The 21,518-nt window shown below is 52.0% G+C and overlaps 3 protein-coding genes across 4 annotated transcripts in view; 1 reads left to right on the forward strand and 2 right to left on the reverse strand.

Moving 5' to 3' along the window:
* Positions 1–673, reverse strand: part of SMPD4 (sphingomyelin phosphodiesterase 4) — a 20,930-nt gene extending 20,257 nt beyond the window's left edge. The window contains 1 exon segment of the mRNA XM_023740539.1: positions 577–673. Within this exon segment, the coding sequence (XP_023596307.1) occupies positions 577–615 (39 nt within the window). The 5' untranslated portion in view covers positions 616–673.
* Positions 674–4,116: 3,443 nt separating this feature from the next.
* MZT2B (mitotic spindle organizing protein 2B) lies at positions 4,117–15,173 on the forward strand. Of its 2 annotated transcripts, XM_023740548.1 has the most exons (4): positions 4,156–4,327; positions 4,495–4,643; positions 5,384–5,548; positions 14,804–15,173. In XM_023740548.1, exons 1-4 carry the CDS (start codon positions 4,164–4,166, stop codon positions 14,959–14,961), a joined length of 636 nt encoding a protein of 211 aa, XP_023596316.1. In that variant the 5' UTR covers positions 4,156–4,163; the 3' UTR covers positions 14,962–15,173. The 2 variants fall into 2 exon arrangements, with proteins under 2 accessions (XP_004386235.1, XP_023596316.1); XM_004386178.2 differs by lacking the exon at positions 5,384–5,548 and having other exon boundaries at positions 4,117–4,327; positions 14,804–15,154.
* A 1,436-nt stretch (positions 15,174–16,609) lies between these two features.
* Positions 16,610–20,758, reverse strand: LOC101353946 (tubulin alpha-3 chain-like). The gene is made up of 4 exons (XM_004386179.2): positions 20,623–20,758; positions 19,582–19,730; positions 18,587–19,267; positions 16,610–16,906 (listed from the first exon to the last, which is right to left on the reverse strand). The coding sequence occupies exons 1-4, from the start codon at positions 20,741–20,743 to the stop codon at positions 16,610–16,612; spliced, it is 1,248 nt and encodes a 415-aa protein (XP_004386236.1). The 5' UTR covers positions 20,744–20,758.
* Between the last annotated feature and the right edge of the window lie 760 nt (positions 20,759–21,518).

A 21,518-nucleotide genomic window follows, 5' to 3' on the forward strand; every position in this document is an offset into this window, starting at 1 on the left:
GGGGCTGTCCAATCCCCAGCTGAACGGTGAACCTCGGAAGTGACTTCACCACTGAGCTAAAAGGGTGTCTGGAGGCCATACTCTCGGGGTTTCTCCAGTCTCTTTTAGAACAGTAAATCTGGAATGACTGATTTTTTTAAAGTAGATCACCAGGCCTTTCTTCCGAGGTGCCTCTGGGTAGACGTGAACCTCCAACCATCTGAACGCATTAACCATTTACATCACCCAAAGACTTTTTTGATGATGATAGTTAGCATTATTAAACCATCTTGTATTTGCCCAATTATTTAGGGGCATGAAAATTCTGATGTACATCCTTCTTGCTTACTCTTCCCCATGCCAGGGAATAGGAAGTATTTAAATCAACTCATCTTATAGATGAGAATGCCAGAGCTCAGACTCTGAGGAAACCCAAGGTCCCACACCAATAGGAGACAGCATCAAGCTTAAAGATTCTAACTCTGAGTCCAGTGTTATTTCCATCACAGGCCCCTAAGAAAACAACCACTGGAGAGTTCTTCAAGTCAATGGAAAGAACTCTTGAGTGCCTTCACTAACATGCGCCTTGATACTTACCAGTAGGAAACTGGGCTGCTGCAAGTGAAGGAACGCCATGGCAGGCTCCCGTGGAGAGTCGAAGATGAGTGTCTTAGGAAACCACTGTGGAAAGACAAAGATGAGATCTCAACATCTGCCACACAATAGATTATGTACTATCACAATACCTAGGAGAACGTTTGTGTAACCCAACACACACTGCACTGCCACATCCCATGTTTTATAGAAATATCATTCTTACATAGTCCACAGTGGCCAGCTTCAGACCCGAGTTTGTGGGGAATTTGCAGATGTAACTGAAGTCCCAAGTCAGTTGACCTTAGATACAGAGATTACCCAGGTGGGCATGACCCAATCCAAGAGCAGAGCGTTTTCTCCAGCTGGTAACAGAGTGGAAGCCAGAAAATTCAAAGCACAAGAAGGACTCGATGTGCCATAGCTACTTTGAGGATGTAGGAAGCCACCTGAGAAGGAATGCAGGCAGATTTTGGAGCAGAGCGCAGCCCCCAGCTGACAGCCAGCAAGGAAATGGTGACCGTAGTTCTACAACTGCAAGACACTGAATTCTGCCAGCAACCTGAGTGAGCACAGAAGCAGATTTTTCCCCAGAGCCTCCAGATAAGAGCAAAGTCTGTAAGACCCTAAGCAGAGAACCCAGCCAAGCCCACCTGGATTCTGACTACATAACTGTGAGATAATAAATGGGTGCTTGGTGTAAAGAATAGTAAAACAAACACCAATGTATCTGCTACCCAGCTTAAGAAGTAGAACATTTCCAATAATTCGAACACCTCTCCTCCTATCTGCCCTTCTCCGGTTGTAATCCTCTCTCCCTCTTTCCCACCACACTGATATTCCAGAGTTATAATATCCTAATAGTTTTACTGTACAGCTATGTACCCGTAAACAACATAATTGTTTTATATGGTTTTATAGATGAATCATACTCCGTTTTGCTTTTTTGATTTATCCATGTTGATTTGTCTAGCTATACTTTGTTAATTTTCACCACTATGGAATAATCTATTATATGAGTATTCCAAATTTTTTTATTTTTCTGTTGATGGACATGATTTGAGTTGGTCATAGTTGGATTTTTTTTTTTTTTTTTTTTTTCTGTTACAAAACTGCTAAGACCTTCCTTGTACGTGTCTCTGATGCACAGGTGCCTGTGTTTGTCTGGGGAATGTATTTAGTTGTTAGAATAATTAGTAAATACATGCATCTTTAAGTATAACGCTAAATTATTCCCCCAAGTGACTGTACAAATTTAAATTCTCACCAATTATCAATGCTGCGTGTTCTTGTCAACATTTGGAAATGACAAATCTTAAAAATAAATAGGTGGTGTTTTAAGCTAAGCCTGCCACACAGCAATAGAAAATACATCCTCACAACCACCCTATGAGGTCAGTACAGATTAGCAAACAAAGAGACAAAAGAGTTAAGTCACTTACCCTCAACAAGCTAGTAAATGGCCAAGCCAAGATTCAAATACACAGACCTCCTCACAAATCTCTCATAGAGACAAAGTTAAACACTTTCTATATGACCTGTGCTTTATCAGAATGAACCAAAGGAGGAAGTGGAAGCTCTGCCAAGGTAGCCCTTGAATGAACGATCAGAAAATCTAACCCACCCAGGACAGAAAGTGAAAACACCCAGACTTGGAATGACCAGAGGGGAAGCCTGCCCAAGTACCCTTGATGGCTTTCCTGGCGCAGCACTGCCTGCGGTGCATGAGTAAAGGCGCCAAGGTGGCAGCTGGCAGTGTCTGTGGAGGCAGAGAGGCTGGGTGCAAGGAGGTGGGGTAGGCAGTTGGATGCTGGCAATACGAACACTTCCAGGCTTTTTCATTTCTTAATTCAAGCTAGCTACCACTTTCGGTTTTAAGGAAGGATTAAAATAAAACGCCTCAGTTCTAAACCATTTGGTCAAGAAAACAGTTTACTACTCCGAAATGATCAATGCAGCATAAAATCCGGGACTCCCTGAAAAGGATGGAGCCTTTGAGATGAGGTGAAAGCACCTCCTTGCTCAAGGGAAGCTGAAGGAACAAGCTCCAAACAGGGGTCTCTCCAAGAGACTGAGTCTCCTACAGGCTCTGTCCTCCCAACGTGCAGCAGCCACGCTCCCCAGTCACATCCCTCCGCAGCTGTACACCAAGTGTTCGCTTCATCCTGCCCCTTGTTTTTGTTGTTGTGTGCCATCGAGTCGATTCCGACTCATAGCAACCCTATACGGCAGAGTAGAACTGCCCCACGGGGTTTCCAAGGAGCGGCTGGTGGATTTGAACTGCCGACCTTTTGGTTGGCAGCCGAGCTCTTAACCACTTCGCCATCAGGGCTCACGCCCCTTAGACACCCACTTTCTTCAGGAGCTACTCCACACCGTACTGTGGGGTTTCTCCCGCGGCCGGTAGCCGCTCCCGCCCTAGGCGAAGCCGCAGCATCCTCCCGTTTGTTGCTCACAACTGTCCTTTGAAGTGCGCATCGAGTCCTCATGTTGCAGATGAGAACTGAGGCTCGGAGCAGTCAAGCCAAACAGGAAGGAAGGGCCTGGCCCAGACCCACACTCGGCCTTTCTCCCACACCACTCGTTGAGCCACAAAGTACAACTTTAACTCGAAACTCTCCTTCCTTCAACTCGTTCAATGAACGTTAACCGAGCACCCACCGGGACGGGTGTGCGAGCCGTGCAAGTAGGTGACTTGAAAGTACAGCCCCGGCCCTAGGCCGCTCCCGCCCGCCCCGACCAGTGCAGAGACGGTGGGGTCCGGCCCGAGTTCCGGGGCTCGTGGAGGGGCGCCGACCACCAGTGGGCCTCGGCGGAGCACCGGGAAGCCGCTGCGGCGCAGGGACATCTCGCGGGCGGCTCCCACCACTCACCTGGGGCGCCCACAGCGCCACTCGGTTAAGTGCCAAAAGACACCGTTCCGAAACCCAGCGCCGAAGTGTCGTCATCAGACTGCGCTCGGTGTCATGCCCCCGATCCGGCGGGAAACGCGCCGTTATCCGTTCGGGCTCCTGACTCAAATGCGCGTGCGCAGAAATAAGTCCGCCAAAGATTGTGGGCGTCCGCCTCGGAATGCGCGTGCGCATTGGGGCCATCTGCGCCTTTTAGGCCTGAGCTCGTGCTCCGTCTCCCCGGTAAGGTGTGCGCGGGGGCGTAAGCAGAGGCTGCTCTTTAAGATCTCCGAGGAGCGCCTCCTAGTGGTGAACTGGCACGGAACAATAACACGCGGTGCAGAAGATCCAACAAGCATTTATTGAGCGCCTACTATAGGCCGGACACTGCACTAAGTGCTGATACTTGAGCGAGCACGACCAATGCAGTCTAGCAGGGAGGCCTGCAATCGCCCAGGAGTGGGTCTGGGCGGTCCATCTTGGGACCCCCCTTGCCGAGCTCACCAGCCGGCGCACAACAGGCGCTTAATAAATGCCAGGGGGTCGGATGGAGGGACGGAGATGGCCCCGGCCCCTACCCTCTCAGGTTTGGCGGCGGCCCCCCAGGGACAAGCGGCCACGGCCAGGAGGGGGCGCTGAAGCGCGGGCGGCGGGGTCGAGGCGCGGGCGCCCGGTGCGCGCACCTTCCCGGCCGCGCTGATGGCGGCGGCGGGCTCCGGGCCCGGGCCGGGGACGCCCGCGGGGCTGGAGGCGGCGCTGCAGAAGCTGGCGCTGCGGCGGAAGAAGGTGCTGAGCGCCGAGGAGATGGAGCTGTACGAGCTGGCGCAGGCAGCGGGCGGCGCCATCGACCCCGACGTGTTCAAGTGAGCGGGCTCTGGGGGCTTTGTGCTCGGCCGACCCCGGCTCCGCCGCCTGGGGGAGCCCCCGCCCTTAGCTAGCGCCCACTGTAGGGATGGGGTCCTGCGGCCGCGCCAAGCAGGCCCGGCTCGAGCGAGTGGGCTCACTGCGCCCGCCTTTTTGTTCTCGCCAGGATCCTGGTCGACCTGCTGAAGCTGAACGTGGCTCCGCTTGCTGTCTTCCAGATGCTCAAGTCCATGTGTGCCGGGCAGAGGCTGGCGAGCGAGCCCGCGGACCCTACGGCCCTGCCTCTGCCCGCGGCCAGCGTGTCTGAGACCCGAGGTCAGAGCTGGGGCCGCTGGCGGGGGAGAGGGCAGGACGTGCGTAGAGTGGCCAGGCCAGGCCTTTCTGTCATTTTTTTCTCCTGGAGCCGCAGGGCCCATCCAAGGACTCGCTCCCTGATCGCTGCCGCTCTTGAGCGGCACCTGCAGAATCAGGGTGCTCGGGGAGAGTGCCCCAGGGCAGCCCAAGCAGGCCAGTGCACCTCTGGACCCTTTGCATCCCCAGCACTCTTCCCACCTCTCCCCTGTATCTTCATTCCACAAACACGGGGGACAAGATGGCTTTAGTCCCTGTCCTCAGAGGGTAGGGTAGGGAGAAGCCTTCCTGTCACTCTCTCACCTGGCCGAGGTCCTTCCCAGGGTTCTGGACTGCGGGATGGGGGCCCACCGTGGCCCCTAGCTTCCCTAGAACATGCGGAGCTCCCAGGGCTCCTGGTTGGAGGGGTGACTGTGGGGTGAGTAGGTGCTGGTGACCAGGTCGTGGGAAGCCTCAGTGCCTGCTCCAAATCTCCTTCCGTGTGTGTCGTTTCTGTGCCCCATGGACATTGGAGATACGTTGAGACTCAGCAGAACCACTCAGGCAAATGGCAAGGGTCGTCCTGGGAAGGGGCTGGCGTCTGGGTGGCGGGAATGCAGGGTCCTGAGTGCCTGCACCCGTCCTGAGCGGCCCTGGGCCCGTGCACTCCGGCCTCCACACTGACCATGCTGTCTGCTCTCTTTGTGTCTCTCTCTGACCTCCAGAGGCCTCCCTTCTCTCTGCCAAGAACAGTAGCCCCCCTGCAAGGCCCTCCTTTCCCGCTGCCTCTCCAGCTCTGCTCCACGGCCCGGCTGCCACGCTCTCGCCTCTCTCTCCGGGGCCCCCTGGTTCCCTCCGGTTCTCTTGCTGCCTGTTCTCTCCTTTTGCAGGTTGCGTTTATTGGCTTATCTCTGGGGGTTGGTGCTCTCCCTCATTTCTGTGGAAACAGCCGTGGCCCCAGCCAGCCAGAGCAGCCTCCAGCTGCAAGGGCAGGATCATGGGCCACCCCTGTTACAGTGTAGACACAGAGAACACAGTCTCAAGATTACTTAGAGATGACCTGCAGTAGTTGTAGGCCATGCCTTCAGACAGGTGTCGGGGTGGGGCCTGCACCCCCACACCTCCGAGCTAACCTCGGTAGGTGAGACTGCTTTTTAGAGGCTCCTTACCCAGGGGAAGACAGCAAGCAGAGGGTCAGGGAGGGGCCTGAGGGCAGTATGGGTGCTGTGGCAAGCATAGCCTTCAGCCTGGACATGCTTTAGCCTTTCAGAAGCTGTCATCTGGAGAGGCTCCTAGGCCTCGGGGAACCTCCAGGAGGATAAGGTAGAGATGCTGGTACTTCTCCCAGTTTCGCTGGCAGTGGTGCATGAATGACGTGTGTTTGCAAGTCCCCTTTCCTGCCTGGTGTCTGAGCCAGGCTACGTCCCAGTCTTGCGGTGTGGTGAGACTGGGGGCCTAGAGCCAGGGGGTGGTGAGGGCCTGAGGTCCCCTAGGGTATTCGGGTTGTGCCTCCCATCATGCCCCTCCCACATCCTCACTGCGCTATTGCAGGTGCCACTGGAAGCTCAGGGCATGGCTGTCTCCCACACCTCCCTTCTTGAGGCCCTCCTCATGGAGTAGCAGCTGCCCTCCTGTGCCTCACTGTTTAGGCCCAGGGAGGGGCAGGGAAGGCTGATGATAGGGGTGGGAGTGGGCAGATCGAAGGCTTTGATGAGGGAGTGGAACGTTGCCTCAGGCCAGTGCATCCTACTCCTTGGAGAGGACGGAGGGCTCACTCTCCATAAACCTGGGTGCTGGGCATGGCAGGGAGGCAGGATGGACAGAGAAACGGGGGCGGCAGAGTGGCCAGTTCAATCCTGGACGGTTCTGCTGGAGCTCAAGGGTTAAGCTGGGGAAGGGATGGTCAGCAGGGCCATTGGGCAGGGCTTTCAGTACCAGCTGGCGTGGCAGATGTCGCCCTGCAACCCTCCAGGGACTCTCCCTGCCAAATGTGGGGCAGCAAGGTGGGGGCTGCAGTGTCTCCCAGCCTCTGGGGTGCCAGGCCTGACCTGGGGCAGCAGGAAGAGAGTGGAGCATCAAGAGACATGTTGGGGGTTGAATCAGCAAGTCTCAGGGACCATTGGGTCTAGGGGTATGAACAGAGAAGGGGGACCCAGGAGGCCAGTGAGGGGAGGTGCCACCACCAGGTCTAAGGAGGAGAGGTGGGCTGAAGGGGAGGGGGAGGCTCTGGTTTTATTTGAGGTGGGGAGGCATGCCCAACAGGAGAGATAGTGCAGGTGGGGCTGGGTCACAGTGATGAGAGCTATCTGGGGGGGGGGTGGAGAGTGGCAGCTGCTGGTGTGGCACTGGAAGCACAGTTATATGGATGGGAAGACTGGGAAGCACCGCATGACAGTGAGGACTGTGGGGATGAGAGCAGGAGCAACATGGGGGGCTGAGTCCCCAGAGTGCTCAGTCCCTGAGGTGCCCCCCGGGCCTGGGTTCTCAAGGCTGTGTCAGGCCCTGGGGAGAGCACAGGTTCTTGAGGTGCCCTGTGGGGTCGGCTGCCTTGGGGTGGAGGGAGCCTGGGGGCTGGCTGACGTGGAGGGTATAAAAACACTGTGGAGGCGGTGTCTGACCTTCTCCAACTCTACAAGGGGGAAGGAGAACCAAGATCAACAGCACAAGCCTGAGTCACATAAGGCGGGGGCCAAACAACCTCCTCTGTCATCTTCACCAATTTTGACACCAATCGTCCCTCCCATGGCACTCTCTACTTCTCTGCTGGGTTTGATAATTCACTGCAGTGACCACACAGAGCTCACAGACAATAATGATTATGTGATTTATTAGGGAACTAACAGTTACTATTCAGGCTCAAGAACATTCAGGATAGTTCTTCCATCAGGACAGCCTCTTCCCAGCCATGCTCGCAGGCACGCCTTTCCCTGGCCCTAGGCCTCCTCCCAGAGGTACTCAGTTTTCTCTCAGTGGGCTGCAAAGCCCACTGTGCCATTTCCTGCTGCCAGGTCTCTGCTACCACCGCTTCTCACCTTTTTCAGGGTTACAGCTCACTCTTTTCTCTCAAATTGGCCTGTTTGCAGTTGCTTTTCAGCACAGGGATCCCAGGTCCAGAGGACATGATGGCTCCTGGCTGCTCTTCCTTGGTGGTGGTGGGGTCCTCTTTCTCCCATCTGGGTGGCTCATTTTAAACCCAGCGGGATGGCAAAACTGACCAATCCCTTTGGTGGGCCACAATTACACTAACACACAATCTTGCCCAATCACTTGGGTGGGAGTTACTAGATCATGGTGAGAAGGGCCACATTAAGTAATTCATTATACCACAGAGGCAATGGAGGGATCAGGGCAGATGAAGGGTGTCTTGGTTCCCTAGTGCTGCTATAACAGAAACACCACAGTGGGTGGCCTTAAAGAACAGAAATGTATTTTCTCACAGTTTAGGAGGCTAGAAGTTCATTCAGGGCCCCAGCTCTAGGGGGAGGCTCTCTGTCCACTCTGGGGGAAGATCCTTGTCTCAGCTTCTGTAGCCCTGGTGTTCCTCGGTTTCTTGGAGATCTTCATGTGGCATTTGTTTTCCCCTATTCGCAATTGCTTCTCTGTGTCTCTGCTGCTCCTTGTATCACTCAGGAATTTAGGACTCACCCTACTCTGAAATTGCCTCGTTGACATAACAAAGAAACCTTATTCCCAAACGAGATCACATCCACAGGTATAGGGGTCAGGACTCCAACACACACTTTGGGGGGACCCAATTCAGTCTGTAACAAGGGGCCATGCCAGGAGCATGCTGAGACCAAGAGACATAGCCACCCATGGGAGCGTCAAGACCTCTGAGGCCCAAGTGTCACAGGATCTGTCCCTCAGACCTGCCAGCTGCTCTGGTCATACTGGGATCTGGGATGGAGGACACAGAGAGGGCTGTCAGAGTGAGCCTAGTGGCCTGGGATGGTGAGGGGGGTTTGGGGCTGCTGAGGTTAATTGGCCATGAGTTTCCTACAGAACTGTAGGCGACGAGCCATAAGCTGGCACCCACTCAGGCACAAGAGTCAGGCAGGTGCTGTAAGGTGCAGCAGGCACTGTAGGGTTGTCTGGACTCCTGTCCCCTGGCCATCCAAGTGGCCAGCAGGGACTCTCAGATGAGCTCACTCATGCCCCTTTCCCACTCCCCAGCAGAAAAGGGGAAACTGCAAAACCCCAAAGCACAGAGAGGTAATGATTGTCATAGTGAGGGCCTCGTGTTGTCAGAGGAAAAAATCAAATTCAGTTGAGTGTTCTGTTTAATAGGGAAACTGTACATTTAAAAAGATGCCCACCCAGCATGCGTAGGATGAAGTTTGGGTGTGGAAGCCGTGAACCTCAACGGAGCTGCACTGCCCAATATGGGAGCCATGGGGCCACACACGATCTCTTAAGAACCAAGATAGGCTGTGAGTATAGCACACACAATAGATGTCAAAGAATTGGCACAAAAAAAGCATGTGGCATCTCATTAATCCTTTTAATATTGATAACATGTTGAAATGATAACATATTGGTTATCTTGGCTTAATTAAAATATATTCTTTAAATTAATTTTACCTGTTTCTTTTTACTTTTTAATGTGACTACTAAACCAAAATCCAAAGCCTTTGCTGTTGAGTCAATTCTGACTCATGGTGACCCACAGAAGCAGACAGCCAGGCCTTCCCTTCCATGGAGCCACTGGGCGGGTTTGAAGCGCTAACCTTTAGGTTAGCAGCCACTTACAAAATGCTTGCGCCACCCAGGCTCCTAATGTGGCTACTAGAAAATCAGAAATTACGTATGCTGCTCGCATCATATTTCTACCGGACAGTGCTGCTCCAGAACATTCTCAGCAACACTGAATGAGAGCTGTGTGTGTTTGTGTAGAGAGGGGTCACTGGGACACCGTTCCAAGAAATTGTCTAAATGAAGTTAGAAGTGCCCCTGTGCACATCCATTTTGCATGTCTGTCTTTGCTGTCACGTTTGTGCTTGTGCTGGGAGCATGGCCGGAGGGCAGCAACACTGGTTGTGGCAGCGCAGGCCTGCTGTCACACTCTGCAGCAGTGGAGATGGATGCCCTGGACGTCACTCTCTGGCCACCAGGCCTGGCCCACTGGCCTTGCTGGGGAGCTGTACACTCTGCCTGGGGCACCACACAGGCCCCCACCAAGAGAGTCCACGTGCTCCTGGGACACAGGGCTGCTCGCCAGGTGGCACCTCACTGCAGTGGCGCTGAAGGTGGTCAGACGCCCACCTCCCTGCGGTGTTTTCTTGCCCTCCCCTCTGTTCTCGCTCATCTCTCCTGCTCTCCCTCGTTCTCCCCTCCTGCCATCCTTTTCCATCCTGACACAAACATGCATCTAGCAAACACTCTGGTCAGTCTGATGTTTTGCCCCGGCACTCCACTGGCAAGTGTCACCATGCGGTGCGCCTCCCTGGAAGACAGCAGGACAGAGCAGGAGCACAGTGCACACAGGGACTTTCTCTAAGGCCTTGTGCCTCAGTAGCTCCGCCAACAGTGTACAGAGAGAGGATGGTGAGTTGGGGCTCATGTAGGTCCTACCACAAAGGCAAATGGCCAGATAGCCTCAGGAACCCTCCCCTCCGCCACCGGATGGCTGACAGGCTGGTATGTTTTGGAGTTTTGTTTCATTAAACCAGAAAACCAAACCGTTGCTGTCGAGTTGACTCCAACTCATGGTGACCTCGTGTGTCAGAACAGAACTGTTCCATAGTTTTCAGTGGCTGATGTTTTGGAATTAGATTGCCAGGCCCTTCTCCTAAGGCCCCTCAATCTTCCACCTTTTTTAGCCGCCAAGCACATTAACCATTTGAACCACCCAGGAACTCCTTGCTTCATTATTATTGTTAGCTGCCATCAAGTCAGTTCTGACTCATGGGGACCCCGTGTATGCAGAGTAGAACTGCTCCATAGGGTGCTTAAGGCTATGACCTTTCAGAAGCAGATCACTAGTAGTCGAGCACTTAACTGTTTGCGCCACCTGGGGACTCCCTTGCTTCATTAGGAGGTCATGAAATGCTGAGTGGCCACGAGCTGGTTTCAGCCCCAATGACTGACGAGAACGACCCAGCCTGTTTTAATGTCCAGTGACCCTGTCTCAGGGATGGGCCCTCAAGGAACTGCCTGTGGGCACCAGTTGCCACTGCTGCCCTGCCCTCAGCCTGCAGGCTCCTTCTTACCTAACCCTAATAACCCCACCAGGAGGGAGCCGTGGCCAGCGTGACCAGCTCCATGTTAAATGGTTTTCTTCAGGTCATCTGTGGGTCAAAAGTTACATTGGTCCTTATTTCCAGGGTTTATCCATCGGCCCTGTTGGATTTAAAGATGAATGTTATTTGCTGTGTCTTGTCCATTTTCAGTTTCCACAAGAGATCTGGTCATGATGTCGAGGAGGAGGGGAGGTAACTGGTGGGAAAATGGGAAAGCAGTCTGTTGTGCAGCCTTCTGACCCTACCTGGACGGCCCAGCCAGAGGCCCGGGGCCCAGAGCATTCTCTGATAATGCAGGCTGGGAACTGAGCCTCTCTCTCCCAGTTCTTCCCCTTATCAGGGAGCCTCCCTCCCTGTTCTGGATACAGTCAACGTGTGCTCTGCTCTGTGCATTGTGCACCGTGTGGCACCTGGCCAACCCCACTGCCGTATCTCTTCCTGGTAGGGAAAGAATAAAGTCCTTCACCTGTGGCATGAGAGGGGTGTGTGCAGAACACCAGGCCTGTGTTAGCTGTGGGGAGTACTTGCTGGCCATGGAGGACCAGCGCCACAGTTGAGGCTGACCTTGCTCTGTCTCTTCTCTATGTGAGTTCAGCGTTGTTCCAGTGCCTGTGTGTGGAAGTCATGCTTTTTGCTGGCAACCTCAGACTTTGACTGGATAGTTTTAACTCAGTTGTGTGGCAGGCTGAAGAAAAGCTGGCTACAAAGGAGGCCCCATCTGAGGCCTGCACCGTCGCTTGCTGGGGGTGAGTTAATGCTGAGCCGTAGCTCCCTCATCCGTCGGGAAATGTCCCTTGCTGAGGGTGTAAGGCTCCGAAGTGTCCAGTGTCAGACCACAGATCTCATCTGCCTGGCCCGGCTGCAGAGCGACTGGCCTCAGAGGACATGCGTGTGTTGTGGAGACAGCAGGCTGTCCACTCACAAGAGCCAAGCTCCTCGCCCACTGACCAGCCAGGAGGGACCAGAACACGGGCACTTGGTACCAAAGGGAATGTGTGGTGATGATTTAGGAATGTTCCCTGCTTTATCTTTTTTATGAGTCACTGTGAGGCCAACCTGGCCCAATTTCACCCCCAACACACTCCTCTCTGCTCTACCTTCTCAGCTCAGGATAACATATTGCTGCTAGTTACCACTGAGTTGGCTCCAGCTCATGGCGACCATTATGTATAACAGAACAAAACGTTGCCTGGTCCTGTGCCATCCCCATGATTGTTGGCATGCTCAAGTCCATTATTGAGTTCACTGTGTATTTTGAGTGCCTTCCAACCTAAGGGGCTCATCTTCCCTAGGGTTTTCATTGGGTAATTTTTAGAAGCAGATCATCTGGCCTTTCTTCCTAGTCTGTCTTAGTCTGAAAACTCTGCTGAAACCTGTGCACGACGGGTCACCCTGCTGGTATTTGAAATACCGGTGTTATAGCTTCCAGCATCATAGCAGTTCGCAAGCCACCACAGTACTACACACCAACAGATGGCTGGTGGAACTGTTACTACATCTTTGTTGAGTCAAATGTATGTAAGCACTTAAGTTTGAAGCGCAGAGGTACGAAGCAGGGGAAATCAAAGGAAGGGAAGGTGGGAATGAGCTGCCCCACTTCCAAGCATGGGACCATTGTAACCCTCCTCACCCCACTGGGCAATAAAATCTCCTTGGCCCCCTGAGGAAGAACCTTCCAGAAATTCTCATAAGTAGGGCTATCCTTCCCTGTGAAAATCCTGGGAAGAATCTAGTTGTCATGATTAGACACCATGAGACATGAGCTTGAAGTCCTCCTGAAGGAGTTAGGATCTGCAGTGTCAGAAACACGGGCTTCCTCTTGCTCAAAAAGGTCACAAATTGTGAAACAGGGATGACATAGTGGGCCCCTGAGACACCTAGTTTTATCTTTTCTCCAAGAACTTACGATTCACCATTGCAGGCTGTTTTGTTGTTGATATTATAAAAAATATATACAACATTTACCAATCCAACATTTTCTACATGTACAATGTAGTGACACCAATTACATTAACCACGCTGTGCAGCCATCACCATGTTCACTGCCAAGTTTTCCATCACCATGAACAGATACTCATTGCTTCCTAAACAATGACTCCCCCTTTTGTCTACCTTCCTGCTCCCGGTAACCACTAATAAACTTTGATCTCTACACGTTTGCCCATTCTAGATATTTCACATAAACGGGATCGTACAGTATTTGTCCTTTTTTATTGACATACTTCACTCAGCATCATGTTTTCAAGGTTCACCCATGTTATAGCATGTATCAGGACTTCATTTCTCTTTCTGACTGAATAGTATTCCATTGCATGGACATGCCACATTTTGTTTATCTGTTCACCTGTTGATGGACATTTGGGTTGTTTCCACCTTTTGCCATTGTGAATAGTGTAACCATTGCAGGCTGTTGGACTACAATTTGATGTTGAAGCCCAAGGAAAAGCCAGGTGAGGCTGGGGATGAGCCCAGGGACATAGCCTGTTAGAGCTGACCTGCAGGACAGCCCCCACCAGGCCTAAGCAGAGAACCTGAAGAAGGGCACTCCAGGGAGAGACTGGCCACACAGCAGGCAGCCTGTTACCCCTCTAGGGTCCTCCTAGCATGCTTTGTCCTCCTCTGGGTCCTGGTAGTCTTGCTGAGAAACTGTCCAACTCCTGAGCCCAGGGGAATCCCCTTCTTTACGATAAAGCGCCAGCCCCAGCGTGGTTGCACATCTTTCTGGCTATCTTCACAACAGTCCAAAGAGGAGGGACCAAAGAGGAGAATTAAGGCAGCACACTGCAGATCCATAATATCTGAGCCAGTCGCATCTGTCTGCATGTGACGGCCGCGTGTATGTGTGTGTGACGGTCTCACAGTCAGAGGGAGTCTTGAGCGTTCAAGGCTTGGCAAGAATCCAGCCATGGAATCCAGTAGCCAGACCTTAGAGTAAGGCCTGACCACTGTATATCTGCAGAATACCAAATGTGACTTGTACCTTGCAGCAGAAGAAATGCATCCACTGGCTTACCTAGACAATTTAGGGAACAAATAGAATTTGGAACAGAGCCAAAGGGATTCACGTATGATGGGCTCAAATTTGGACACTGCTCCTCAATGGGTTGCATCTTGACCTGGTCACCCTGGCTGGAGACTGAGCCCCGAGTGGAATCAGCAGAGCTGACAGGGCTGGGATAGGTCTGAGGTAGCTGAGCCTGCCCACACCGCACAGTCCTGATAGAGCTTGGGACACAATACCTTCCGTATTTGCACTTTAGCATTGATGGTTGTTGATCAATAATTACTAACAGTGGAATGAAACTTAGGGAAATTATTAATAAACAGAAGATCCTAACAGCCTCTTCCTTACATAACAGAAAAGATGGGCAAAAGTAGTCAAAGTAGGAAAATGAGTATAAAAAAGAGCCTCTAAAACCCGAATCCAAAAATCTGACAGATGCTTGGTAACTGAGGTGCTTTCTGCATCACCATGAGTCTCGTCCAGGGGGAAGCACAGGCGGGTGGCTGAGGCGTGAACATTCCAGAAAAGGTGAGAGCACCTGGAGAGGAAGAGATGTACAGTGTGTGCAGCAGCTCCAGGTGGCCCTGCTCATGAGCCCGTGCAGCTGTGGCACACCGGGACAGGTGTGTGGAACAGCCAAGTACACTTCCCAGACTTCGACTCGCAAGCTGACCTGCAGCTTCTGCTTTCCTAAGGCTCTTCCGACCACTCCTCGCAACGTTCTGTTCCTTCCGAGGATATCTCCTTGATGTATTGTCTATGTTGCTGGCTCAGGTTGGTCCTCAGCTGACCAGCTTTGAAACTACTAGACACAAAATGTTGTTCAAGGAGTGCAGTGTGGTAGTTGTGCTGTGACCATGGAATTGCCCTGGTTCCTAACAACTGTGTTTGTGTCCACTCAGGGAGAAACAAAGGCAGCACCCCACTCAGTGGAGCCCCGGCCCTGGCAGAACGGAGCAGCCGGGAGGGAGCCAGCCAGAGGATGCCCCGACAGCCCAGTGCCACCAGGCTGCCCAAGGGGGGTGGGCCTGGGAAGAGCCCCACTCGGGGCAGCACCTGAGACAGGTGTTTCCCACGCCACCAGAGCCAGGGTGGAGGAGGTCTCTTGTACTACCATTCTCAGAGCAGGCCACTGGTGGTTTCCTTCAGCTGATAATAAACCTTTCTGAAAAACTGAGGATCCAGTTCAAGATGTTTTGTTACCTTTTGAATAATGGTTATCTCACTGCAAATAAGGGCCCGTATGATTTAGAGTTAGCAGCCCTGTGTCTGGTCACTAGTGGTGAATAGCAGGAACTTCACCTTTCTGGACCTCACTTTCAGGACTGACAGAGTCACCATGAGTTGGAATCAACTCAATGGCAACTAACAACTAGGTCTTTTGGGGGCAGTAGTGGTTAGTGGTATACTTCTCACCTTCCATATGGGATACCTGAATTCAGTCCCTGGCCAATGAACCTCGTACACAGCCACCACCCATCTGTCTGTGGAGGCTTGCATATTGCTATGATGCTGAACAGGTTTCAGTGGATCTTCCACACTAGGAAGAAAAGCCTGGTGATCTCCTGAAAATCAACCAACGAAAATCCTACGGAGCACAACAGTCTGATCCTCAACCAATCATGGTGATGGTGCAGGACCGGGCAGCATTTTCCTTCTGTTGTGTATGCGGTCACATGAGTCGGGGCTGACTAAAAGGCAGTTAACAACAACGCTAGGTCTTACACAAACCGACATCAACATGTTGCTTAAATTCAAAGGTGCGATGCCCTCTCCCAAGACCGGTTATAGGGTGCCAAGGTATAATGGATGGAGTCCTGGTAGCACAGTGGTTAAGAGCTCAGCTGCTAACCAAAAGGTCTGCAGTTCAAATCCACCAGCTGCTCCTTGGAAACCCTACAGGGCAGTTCTACTCTGTCCTACAGGGTCACTATGAGTCAGACTTGACGGCAATGAGTTTAGTTTTGGAGATACGATGGTGGCATTAATTTAAACTTGGAGGGGAAAAAGCTGTCTTTCAAATTATCATGGAACAATTAGGTCATTTTTATTGTAACCTACAAGTTCTAACCTGTGGGTCATGAATGCCGTGGAGAATTCAATAAGAGTTACGATTCTCCCCAGAAAAAATGTGCTAATGCTACACATTGGACTCATAGTTTAGGGGTTGCATGCCCGCCCACCATCCACCAGCTAAGCCTTTCCAGGGACTTCAGATGTAAATGCTCCATTCTAAGTCCGCAAGTCCCATCAATACAGAAGCCCAAAAAATGGCAAATTGCATTAAAAACCTAACTTGCTTTTCCTGGAATTTAGTGAATCTACACTTGGATGCCTTAGGTTAGGAATAGTGAGCACTTCCCCCAGCTTCTGAGAAACGTGTAACTGTGCTATGCACCCAACCCCCACTCCCACAGGGCACAGACAGCATTTTGTTCTGTTGTGCATGGGGTTGCCCATTGGAGCAGACTCCACAGCAGCCAACAGCAGCAGCATGCACACCAGCCCAGCTCCTCGTGTGTGGTCTGCCGCCTCTGGGTCCCACCCACACTTCAGGGAGCAGAGAGTGGGGTGTGCCCCAGCAGAGCATCACAACAGACAGACTTAACACAGAAACTTTAATCAGGAACACCTGGAAACCAGCCGTGCTGGGGGGAGCTGGTGGGGGAGGGCAGTGAGTGGGATGGGACCTGCCAGCCACACTCCATCTAGTATTTTTCCCCTTCCTTGGCCTCTGCTTCCACAGAGTCCACGCCCACCTCTTCATAATCGTTCTTCAGGGCTGCCAAGTCCTCCCGGGCCTCCGAGAACTCCCCTTCCTCCATGCCTTCCCCCACATACCAGTGCACGAAGGCGCGCTTGGCATACATGAGGTCGAACTTGTGGTCGAGGCGAGCCCAGGCCTCGGCAACGGCCGTGGTATTGCTCAGCATGCACACAGCGTGCTGCACCTTGGCCAGGTCTCCCCCGGGGACGATGGTGGGGGGCTGGTAGTTGATGCCCACCTGTCAGACAAGGGGAAGTAAGCATCCTGTGAAACTTATATCAAATCCAGAAATGGCAGCTACGTTTACTCAAACAGAAGACAGGTAGGTGCCCTCTAGCTACCAGGGAGAACCTGCAGTTCACCTCACATTCACTGAGCCCTTCCTGGTGCCAGGCAGGATGCCAGACAGCAGGGCTGATGACTTCCTCAGAGAAGGAGACAATGAGGAAAGAGGAGCCTGGAGCAGCCACCTGGCTCAGGGCCAAGCTGCTTGCTGCCTGAAGGGCCCTGTGATCCAAGAAAACAGTGATGTGGATAGACGCCCAGGTGGAGGCACTCCGTCTTCCTTCTGAAAGTGAACACTGCTTTGTATCCTTTCTAGATTTTCTCTATGGGGCTCAACATGATAGTGATCAATTTCTGTGGCTGAGACATTTTCCACCCAGATAGACTCCAAGTACACACCTATGATGATGTCACCAGGGAAGATCACACCCCACTGCCTTTACCACCAAACAGGCCAGTGTGTGCCTATGCAAAGGGGACAGACAACTGTCAAAGGGCACAGGAATGCTTTTCATAGCCAGGAGTTGTTCTGTGTGTGCTCAAGCAGGAGAAGAGATGGGTGGCATGCCGAGGTTGGAAATGGAAAGAGGCACTGAAAATCTCAGAGTCCTACAGAGATGACCAGCAGCGGCACAGAAGACCCACTGCAACAGAGACCAGCATGTGTTCTGCAAAGGGCAAGACTGTGCACACTGGGCTCTGCAGGCCATATGGTCTCTATGGCAACTACTCTAACAGCAGCCACAAGCAAACACACAAATGAACAGGTGTGGCTGTGTGCAGATAAAACATTATTTGCAAAATCAGGCGGTTGGTCCACCACCCAGGCTGAGGCCGCAACTAGAGGGAAAAAACCCTTGAGTAGGAAACACTAGAACCTACTGCCGTCATCCAACCAAAGCAATGAAGGTCTGAACCAGAGGAGGAGGCACAAAAAGCAAGCCCAAGGAAGCACAGTCCAAGAGAGAAATAAGTGATGGAGGTTAAGAATCAAGTACTGGAAAAAGCTGAAAAATGACAGTAAGGTTTCCAGCATGGGTCACACGGGAGGCTGGGGCAAATTTTGTTTTAGGCAAACCCAGGCCAGAATTTTGAGGCCTACCAAGAAGGAAATAAAGATGTCATCATTGTCCTCATAAGGAGATTGATGATAATTTTTCTTTAAGTCAAGAACTCCACATGACAATTAAATTATATTTAACTTCTCTGTATCTATGAAATAAAGTGGGACTAAGTGACAGCAATCAGCTTACGTATACAATGTCCCAATTTCAAATATATCCACTATCCACATGAGCCCCCAAAATGCCCTGAAAATTCCTACATATCTATGATCAACTTACATTTCCTACACTACTATTAACCAAAAACGGCCACAAAGGTCCTTCAGGAAACTTCCTGTTGTGTTCAGAGAAAATACTCGTGACAGATACACGTATAGGGTGATGGCTCAGGAAGGAAGCTCAAACAACACTACTGAATAAATTATCACACTGGTTCACGAACTCATGACAAAGAGCCTGGCAGCCATGGAACAGGAACCATCTCCCCAGAGGGTAGAGTTCCGGGGACAGCATTACCTTGCAGGATCTGTGGCTTTCTGCCAGGGACAACCACCACCACCCACTACTACCTTAAATCCAGTTGGGCACCAGTCCACAAACTGGATGGTGCGCTTAGTCTTGATGGTGGCGATGGCCGTATTGACATCTTTGGGGACCACGTGCCCCCAGTACAGCATGCAGCAGGCCATGTACTTGCCGTGGCGAGGGTCACACTTGACAATCTGGTTGGCCGGCTCGAAGCAGGCGTTGGTAATCTCGGCCACGGAGAGCTGCTCGTGGTAGGCCTTCTCAGCGGAGATGACCGGGGCGTAGGTGGGCAGGGGGAAGTGGATGCGGGGGTCCAGGACCAGGTTGGTCTGGAATTCCGTCAGGTCCACGTTCAGGGCCCCATCGAATCGCAGGGAGGCTGTGATGGAGGACACGATCTGCCCAATCAGATGGTTGAGGCTGGTGTACGTGGGCTGCTCGATGTCGAGGTTACGCCAACAGATGTCATAGATGGCTTCATTGTCCACCATGAAGGCACAGTCGGAATGCTCCAGGGTCGTGTGGGTGGTCAGGATGGAGTTGTAGGGCTCGACCACGGCCGTGGAGACCTGGGGTGCCGGGTAAATGGCAAACTCCAGCTTGGACTTCTTGCCATAGTCCACTGAGAGCCGCTCCATGAGCAGAGACGCAAACCCCGAGCCGGTGCCTCCCCCGAAGCTGTGGAAGATGAGGAAGCCCTGCAGGCCCATGCACAGATCTGCCTGAGAGACAGCAGACAACGTGACTCGCACCTGTACAGCCACCACCAACACCCACTAGTCAGGCCCCTGTTTCCCTCTGCAGTATATACAGATTCAAACCTTCCATAGTGAACATCATTACACAAACAGCAAATAAAAGAAGACAATATATGGATGTAATGCAATGGACACTTTAAAGGAAGAGCTTTGCAGGTGCACTTGGACTCACCATTCCAGCCCAAGTTTTGCCAAAACGACCTCCCACTCACAGGCTGAGCCTGCCCTCTCATCCAGGACCACACTCGTACAAGGCCTCCTCAGCACCCTCTCCTCACCAGTTTGCGGATCCGGTCCAGCACCAGGTCGACGATCTCTTTGCCGATGGTGTAATGGCTTCTGGCATAGTTATTGGCTGCATCTTCCTTGCCAGTGATGAGCTGCTCCGGGTGGAAGAGCTGCCGGTAGGTCCCCGTGCGCACTTCATCTGCAAAGAGACCATGCGCTCTGTGAGCCTCTAAGCTTACTGTGCTCACCAAGATGGACGGACTCGGGGACTAGTCAAGTCTACAAGCGGATGCTGTTCCTCATAGGTCAACAGCGTAAATGTCCTATAGAATTTGTTCCCTGTGTAATCACAAAGCACAAATGCAGTTTATGGCTATAGGGAGGTAAAGTCAACTCGCAGTACAAAAGCCAGCACAACCAGTTCGGGTGAAGGGAAATACAGCTCTCACACGTGCACACAGGAAGTCTTACACTTCTCTTATACCTGTAGCTGCATCAAAGGGTATGATTTAAAAATTCCTTAAATACCAGACGGTCACCGGGTCAGCGTGATTTTTGCGGGGCAGTCCCACCAGGGCCCCATACGTGGCCTTGGTCCTACTAGCTTTAAAGTGACAGTCTGTCACCTCTGGGTGGCCTCTGAAAGGTGCTTTCTTGGCAGCTCTTGTTGGAAACCACCTTGGGCTTCTAATCTGGAGGAACCAAAGGAATCTTCTAACTCACATTTTTAATCCCAAGATGCAGATCCAGACTGTTGCACGGTGTGCACAGCATTAAGGACACAGCCAGCACCCACGGCACTGAGCAGGTGAGTCTACATAAGCCACTAACTAGGAGGAGGTAGCCTGAGTGACTCTCCTGTCAGCCTATCCTACTGCTGGCACAGCATCCTTTCCCCTCAGAGTAGGCCTTCCTAAGTTAGAGGCTGCGTCCCACAGACTCTTCAGCCACTGACGTTTGCAGCTTGTCCCCTAACAATGCCTGTAAGTCTTGTCCCTTCTACAAAAGGGGATTCAAAGGGGAACAAAAGGGCCTTTAGCGCAGCTGTCCCACCGCCCAGGCAAGCCGCCGTCTTGTGCCCAAAGACCTACCAACCACAGTGGGCTCCAGGTCCACAAACACTGCCCTGGGCACGTGTTTGCCAGCCCCGGTCTCGCTGAAGAACGTGTTGAACGAATCGTCCCCACCGCCGATGGTTTTGTCACTTGGCATCTGACCATCAGGCTGAATTTCATGTTCCAGGCAATACAGCTCCCAGCAGGCACTGCCAGTCTGGACACCTGCCTGCCCCACGTGGATACAGATACACTCACTGTGAACCAGAACACAAAAGGGAAATGCATGTATCCTAAAGGCAATTTTAAATTATGTCAGATGCATATAAAAACTGCTATGGTACATTAATATTTGTAAAACATTTCTATTTCTAAAGGCTTTCTCAGATATGACCTAGCAGGATTCCAATCATTTTTATAACTGAACACCCACCTATTCACCATGGATAGAGACAACCTTGAACTGTGAATAGAAATATAGCCATTATAAACTCATCTTCTGAGTGATCAATAAATACCGTACAAAATTAATAAGTAAAAGAAGTAGTCAAAGGGGTGACGCCACATAAGATAGGGTAGGAAGCTCTAGACGCCAGTCCCTCCACCAAACAACAACTGCACTCAAAAGAGCAATTGAAATCAAACTATTTTGGCACTCTGGAACCTGATCAGACACTTAAATCAACCAGGGAAGTGGCCTGATGAAGAGCCAGGCTGCTGATCTTTCCTACATAACATGTGCCAACAGCTACTGTCCCCCGCTCCTCAGTCCCTTCATGGAGGAAGGCATGATGGCCCATATTCCTAGAACAGCTGTCTGGGGCCTGAGCAGGCAGTGGAGACCTTGTCCTCCAAGTATATGGGGCTGCACTGTTTGCACAGCTGGGTGGTGTGACAGTGCCCTGAGAGACCTGTGCAAAAGCCTGCCTCAG

The sequence above is a fragment of the Trichechus manatus genome, unplaced genomic scaffold, assembly GCF_000243295.1.
Source record: "Trichechus manatus latirostris isolate Lorelei unplaced genomic scaffold, TriManLat1.0 scaffold00157, whole genome shotgun sequence".
NCBI classification, from domain to species: domain Eukaryota; kingdom Metazoa; phylum Chordata; class Mammalia; order Sirenia; family Trichechidae; genus Trichechus; species Trichechus manatus.

What these genes read in the sequence shown, in the direction of transcription:
- MZT2B (XM_023740548.1), top strand. Translation starts at nt 4,164, where the DNA reads ATGGCGGCGGCGGGCTCCGGGCCCGGGCCGGGGACGCCCGCGGGGCTG. An exon ending in ATCGACCCCGACGTGTTCAA is followed by an intron (nt 4,328 to 4,494) that starts GTGAGCGGGCTC and finishes TGTTCTCGCCAG; the next exon opens with GATCCTGGTCGACCTGCTGA. An exon ending in CAGCGTGTCTGAGACCCGAG is followed by an intron (nt 4,644 to 5,383) that starts GTCAGAGCTGGG and finishes TCTGACCTCCAG; the next exon opens with AGGCCTCCCTTCTCTCTGCC.
- LOC101353946 (XM_004386179.2), bottom strand. Translation starts at nt 20,743, where the DNA reads ATGCCAAGTGACAAAACCATCGGCGGTGGGGACGATTCGTTCAACACG. An exon ending in CCTGGAGCCCACTGTGGTTG is followed by an intron (nt 19,731 to 20,622) that starts GTAGGTCTTTGG and finishes GTCTCTTTGCAG; the next exon opens with ATGAAGTGCGCACGGGGACC. An exon ending in GGTGCCCAACTGGATTTAAG is followed by an intron (nt 16,907 to 18,586) that starts GTAGTAGTGGGT and finishes CTTGTCTGACAG; the next exon opens with GTGGGCATCAACTACCAGCC.